This window comes from Canis lupus, chromosome 3 (assembly GCF_003254725.2).
Source record: "Canis lupus dingo isolate Sandy chromosome 3, ASM325472v2, whole genome shotgun sequence".
Lineage (NCBI taxonomy): Eukaryota > Metazoa > Chordata > Mammalia > Carnivora > Canidae > Canis > Canis lupus.
Genome location: NC_064245.1, coordinates 62,203,661 through 62,209,660, shown reverse-complemented (window position 1 = coordinate 62,209,660; position 6,000 = coordinate 62,203,661). Strand labels below are relative to the sequence as shown.

General features: G+C 59.1%; 1 protein-coding gene across 1 annotated transcript; it reads left to right on the top strand.

The window, feature by feature from the left end:
• The first annotated feature begins 544 nt into the window (after nt 1-544).
• C3H4orf48 (chromosome 3 C4orf48 homolog) lies at nt 545-2,838 on the top strand. The gene is made up of 4 exons (XM_025437348.3): nt 545-659; nt 1,201-1,355; nt 1,527-1,615; nt 2,725-2,838. Exons 1-4 carry the CDS (start codon nt 586-588, stop codon nt 2,788-2,790), a joined length of 384 nt encoding a protein of 127 aa, XP_025293133.1. The 5' UTR covers nt 545-585; the 3' UTR covers nt 2,791-2,838.
• Nucleotides 2,839-6,000: the final 3,162 nt, after the last annotated feature.

The window sequence follows — 6,000 nt, the reverse complement described above, 5'->3', positions numbered from 1 at the left end:
CCCTCCGCGGTCACACAGCATCGCAAGGCGGGAGGGCCCCAGGGCTGGGAGAGGCGGGGCCGGAAAGGCGCCCGGTGTCCACGCACCGAGAGGTGGACGGGTCAGAGGCGAAGGCGCCGGGGAGTGAGGACCAGAGAGGCTGGACTCCCTCCTCCCCACGCCTGGTTCGCTCCTAGGGCTGACCTCCCCGGGGCAATCCGACCCGACGGGATCCTACCGGCCGGCGAGGAGCCTCCCCAGGCCCTGGCGTGCACAGAGCCCCTCCCTCAAGATGGGCCCCAGGGAAACCCCCAGACTCCGCACCGCCGGACTCCAGCAGCAGATTTCCCGCTTTTTCAGCTCCGCTCCGGCCCACAGTGGCTCTGGAGGTTCCGCCCAGACGCTGCCTCCTCCTGGCAGCCCTCCGGACTCCAACGCCAGTGAACCTGGCTGCAGGGTGGCTGCAGGCAAAACCTTCCCCAAGGGCCGAGCACTTGGGAGTCTCGGAGCTTCCTTGGTCCCTTTAAACTGGTGGTTCGAGCAGTCCCGGGGTTCCCATGACAACGACGGCGGAGGGGGGACCCGGGCGCGGTCCGGCCGGAGCGCATGCGCGGTGCGCGCCCGACGCAGCACGTCCTCCGGAGTCGCGGGCGCTGCTGTCGCGGGGTCCCTGAACCGCGGTGAGGGCGGGGTGGGGCGTTCGCGGGCCTGGAGGGCGGGTGGAGGGCTCGGGGTGCAGGGGCGCGAGGGTCCCTGGACTGGGGTGAGGGCGGGGTAAGGAGTCTGTGAACCCCGGTGAGGGCGGGGCGGGAGGGGTTCGCGGGCCCGGGATGGGGTGGGGTACCGGGGCCCATGAACCGGGGTGAAGGCGGGGCGGGGGATTCGTGGGCCCAGGGCGGCGAGGGGGGTGAGGGGGGCCATGAACCGGGGTGAGGGCGGGGCGGGGGGTCCGTGAACCGCGACGAGAACGGGGTGGGAGGGGTTCGCGGGCCGGGCGGGTGGAGCGAGGATGGGGCGTGGGGGTCCGTGAACCGGGATGAGGACGGGGTTTCTCTGGTCCCGGGAGTGAGCGCAGGATGGGACGGGTTCACGGCCCCGGGGGCGCGGTGAGGGCGGGCTGCGAGGGGTTTCCGGCCGCGGCGGGACGGGTTCGTGGGCGGGGGGGGAGTTGGGGGCGGGGTGGGGGGTCTGTGAAGCCGCTGATCCCCGCGGCTCGTGCAGGGCGCCCCGGCTCCTGCGCTCGGCCATGGCCCCCCCGCCTCCCTGCAGGCTCCCGAGGTCGCTGCCGCCGTGGCTGCTGCTGCTGCTGAGCGTGGCCTTGCTGGGTGTCCAGGCCCGTGCCGAGCCCGCCGCCGGGAGCGCCGTCCCCGCGCAGAGTACGTGCGTCGCGGAGGGTCCGCGCGGGCCCGACAGCGCCCGGGTGCGAGAGCTCCGCGCCTGCCCATTGTTCCCGGCACCCACCGGCCGGGCCGCCCCTTGGGTGGGAGGAGCTCGGGTGGGATTGCGCCGGGGCCGCCTGCCCTGCACCCTGACGCTCGCCTCCGTAGGCCGCCCGTGCGTGGACTGCCACGCGTTCGAGTTCATGCAGCGCGCCCTGCAGGACCTACGGAAGACAGCCTACAGCCTGGACTCCAGGGTGAGCCCCCCCACCCGGCCGGGAGGGGCTGCGCAGGGTGGAAGGGGGGCAAGGACCTGCGCCACAAACCCTTCTGCCCGCCTCTGGCTCCAGATGCTGGCCTCTGAGGGCTGTTCTGGGCGCAGGTCTCACCCCTGAGCAGTCCGCCTGAAATACCCAGCTTCCAGCCCCATGAGGGAGGAGGCCCCTCTTCCCCAAGACCTCGTTGGGCTTTTTTCCCCTGTGAGTCTTGCCCAGAACTGAGGAAGAACCTCCAGTTTCAATTCAGCATCCCTCCACATGGGGCAGTGAGGCCCCATGGCAGGAAAAGAGGGGGTCATTTTCTCTGGGTCAGAAAGGGGTATGGGGGGAGGCATGGGCAAGAACTGGCAGCTCGGGCAGGGCAGTCTGGGAGGCTCTGCACCCCCCCTCACCCTGGGAGGAGTGGGTGGGCACACAGGGTGCCTGGTTGCAGAGGTCACCCCCAAATCTGGGAGGAACACTGGGCCCCCTCCCACACTCTCCCACGTCCCCCTGTGCCTCAGCCAAAGTAGTCTTCACTTAGGACAGAGATATGTACTCCTTTTGGGAAAGGGGGAGAATTGCCTGGCCCCATTTTCTGGCCAGCTCCCCAGAGCCCTGGGGAGGTCTCCAGGGTCTGAATCTCATTGAGTCTGGAGCTGGGCTCCTGGGAGGATCAGCTCCCCACCCATCTTGGGGATGGCATTGGTGGGGGCCCAGAGAGGGGGCATATGTGTTAAGGGAAGGTCACTGAAAAGTTGTCCAGGCCTAGCATCAGTGCATGCAGGGTCCCAGACAGGACAGCTGTGCTGGAAGAAACTGCAGAGAGGCTAGTGGAAGAGAAGCGTGGGATGAGGAAGAGGTCCACAGGGTAGCAGAGTGTCCTACCATCAGTGTGTTTGGGGAGCTCTAAGGTCTCAGGAGCAGGTGGAGAGGGTACTGCCTGTGGGGGAAGCCAGGAGATGGAGTGTCTTTGGGAGCTGGTGGGTGAGAGCAGTGGCTGGGAGCTGGTGGGTAGGAGCTGGTAGGTGGGAGCTGGCTGGTAGGAGCTGGTGGGTGGGAGCAGTGGTGCTACCCTCCTGCCCTCACTGCCCCCTGTTGCTTTGCAGACGGAGACTCTCCTGCTGCAGGCCGAGCGCCGGGCCCTGTGTGCCTGCTGGCCTTCCGGGCGCTGAGGACCCTCAGACACCACTGTTCTTCATCAATAAATACCTGGCCCAGCACACTGTGTCTTGTCTCCCTGTTCTGGCCACCAGGGCCCACCTGCGTCGCCCCTAGGAGTCCTTGCTTGGACCTTTCTGTGGGCTTTGGCTTCCCAGCTGTTCCATGTGGGCCGAGGCCCTCTTGATACCCGCTCCACACTGGTACCAGTGCTGAGCAGGTTGACAGGTCTAGCCAAACATGTAGACCTTTACCCACAGGCACTATGTGGTTGCTGCAAGTCTGCCTTCGGACACTTGCTCTTGCTTTGAGGCCAGGGGAGTGTAGAAGCTGGCCTCATCCCCTGGAACAGCTGTCCCAGTGCTGAGCCCCCCTCCCCCCAGGCTCTTCTGCACTGCGTTGGAGATGACTGTTATGTGAGTTCCTTAGAGGCCCAGCCAGTGGATCTCCACATAGCCTAGCCTGAGGTGGCTGCCAGGAGAGCCAGGGGGGAAGGCTCCTCTGGGAACAGAGGGCTAGCACAGTCCCCACAGCCTCCACCCAGCCCTTGGGCACCATGGAGTAGGACTCTGGGCCTGCGTACAAGTGTTGTGCCTTCGGCTAACAGGCCCACTCTCATCACATGTTTGTGGCACAGCACCAGGCAGAAGCTCTCCAGGAGAAACAGGTGACCCTCCTCCCTCCCTCCATTCATTCCGTAGATGTTTTGTATTACCAGAGCAATGCTTTGGAACATCCAGGAGCATGGTAGGGCCGTGACTGGAAGTGACAGCTCTGGGACACTTGGCTTTTCTGGGGTTGCAGTTCCCTACTTGTGGCTGCCTGGTGCAACATGGTGCTCCTGTGCTGCTGCCTGGCCTCTGGTGGGTAGAGGTGGACATTTCTGGTCTGCTGCCAGAGGGGGCGGATAGCCCAGCTTTATCTTTACTGAGACCCTTCCTCCAGGCCTCTGAGCTCCACAGGATCTGCCCTGCCCTGGCTCCCACCCCCACTGGCCTTCTAACCCGGAACCTGTTTTTTCCTCAGTGTTTTTCTGCCTAGAAGTGCCTGGCACATACCTGCCAGTCGGTATGTCTGGAAACAGTGAGCAAACCAGAGTCCTACCTTGGTGGTGGTGGGAGGTTGAGCTAGATGTCTGGCAGTGATTAGCCTGTGAACTCTAAAGCAGGTCAGAGAGAGACGGAGGGGCTGAAGCCATGTAAAGCTTAGGTCAGCCCTCAATTCTGGAAATGAATGGGGTACTCAGTGGCAGGGATCAGAATTCTCCTGTCTTGGGACTGCAGAAAAAAGTTAAGTGCTGACCCGCAGGTGTCTCCTGTCAGGGCCCTGCCCAGACGGTGCTGAGTTCCATTGGTTGGCTTCAGTCACATTGCCATCCTTGGCTGTGGGGGAGGTGGGGATGTACCACAGTCTGGGCTTGGGTTGTCAGATTTAGCAAATACAGATCTAGGACCCATATGAAAAGTATAAAAAGCACAAATACTTCTAGTGTAAGTACTCGTTAGTATAAGTATGTTCTATGCAGTATTAAGGACATATTTATACTAAAAATTATTCATTTATCCAAAATTTAGATTTAACTGGGCACCCTATATTTTGTGGGCAGCCACGAGCTCAGGCACAAGTTGGGGTTTCTATTACTATGCAAGATAGGGACAGCAGAGGGATGCCTGGGTGGCTCAGAGGTTGAGCATGTGCCTTCGGCTCAGGGCATGATCCTAGGATCCTAGGATTGAGTCCCACGTCAGGCTCCCTGCAGGGAGCCTGCTTCTCCCTCTGCCTATGTCTCTACCTCTTTCTCTGTCTTTCAAGAATAAATAAATAAAATCTTTTAAAAAATAAAATGACTTAGGTTTTTGTTTTGTTTTGTTTTAAAGATAGGGTTGGCTGAGGGCTTGTCTTAGAAACCCTTTCATAGGAGTATTCTTTGGAAGGAAGTCAGAGCACAAGCTCCCAAGACAAGGCCTGGAGTGGCAGGTGGAGGATCCAGGAGGCTGATAGCATGTAGGTTCTGTCCTAGAGCTGTGATATCACCTTCCTGCTCATCTGTAGGGAGGTTTAGTCAAGAGTGTCTCATGACTATATGTGTAAATATGATTCTTGGCTAAGCAGTGAATTGGGAATGCATTAACTTTTGGACAGCTTTAGTTTTTCCTGGACTTGATGTTTGCCTTTATGTTCCCACACTTTCTGTCTTTATCACATCCTTACCTTCAAGTCATCTCTATGCTCCCTGCCAGACCCTGGTCCTCCTGCTCCCTACTAGCTGGGTACTCCTACTGTCCACTGCCCATCTTTCACTCTTCTGGTATGGAGTCACTGTTTCCTAGACCTCTTGTCATCCTCTCCATGCGGCATGACTTCAAGTATCTTCCTAGAAAACAGTGTGGTAATTAAACTTTCTGAGTTGGCCTCTCTGAAAATATCTTTTGCTGGCATGTTCAATTCACAGCCCCTCCTACCTTGGGGCCTTTGCACAGGCTGTCACCTCTCCATGGATTTGCCTACTTGGCCTCCTCCATGACCTGCCTCATTCTTTAGTTCTTTATCTATCCTACCTTGCTTTTTGTTTGTCCCTAAGGGATGTTAGATCTTTGATTTATTTTATTAGTTTATTTCCTGCCCCTCCCCTGCAGGATTGGAAAGCCACAGGAGGACAGGGCTTTCTTCTTTTCAGAGGTGGATAGAGGGTGGAAGGGAAGGATGGGTACTTCAGGGATGCCAGGTGAGGAGGTTAGGCAGTCTGAGTCCACCAGCTGCTGGCAGCCAGTGCCTGTCAGGAGCTTCTTTTCCTCCCACCCCCAGGACATTCTTGGGATTGAAGGTCCACAAAAAGTGCTGGACAGACTTTAATCAGGAGTCTCAGTTCCTTAGCTTGGGGAAATAATAATAATCATTATTATGTCATAGTTGTTCCCTCCTCTTTCCTCTTTGGGCAGCTCCTTCAGTTGCACACTGGACTTCCCATCTGGTCTTTTTTTTTTCTTCCCATCTCCTGGTCTTTTGGTTCATTTCCCTGGAGACCCCTTAGCTTTCTTCCAGTGCTCCCACCCACCTCTGTTGCTTCCCAGGACTCCTGTACCTCTGACCACTGGTGAAGTTTGGGTCTCGGTCCCCAGTTCTCCCCCAGCAGGGACAAACTGGCCCTCTCCACTTCTTGGAGGAGACACCATGGGTCTGTCCCTGAATGGACTCACAGTCCCTTCCTCAGCTTGGAGTGAGGG

Excerpts from the sequence above, each read along its gene's own strand:
- C3H4orf48 (XM_025437348.3), top strand. The coding sequence starts at position 586 with ATGCGCGGTGCGCGCCCGACGCAGCACGTCCTCCGGAGTCGCGGGCGC. Across the intron at positions 660-1,200 it reads CGCGGGGTCCCTGAACCGCG|GGCGCCCCGGCTCCTGCGCT; the intron begins GTGAGGGCGGGG and ends CGGCTCGTGCAG. Across the intron at positions 1,616-2,724 it reads CCTACAGCCTGGACTCCAGG|ACGGAGACTCTCCTGCTGCA; the intron begins GTGAGCCCCCCC and ends GTTGCTTTGCAG.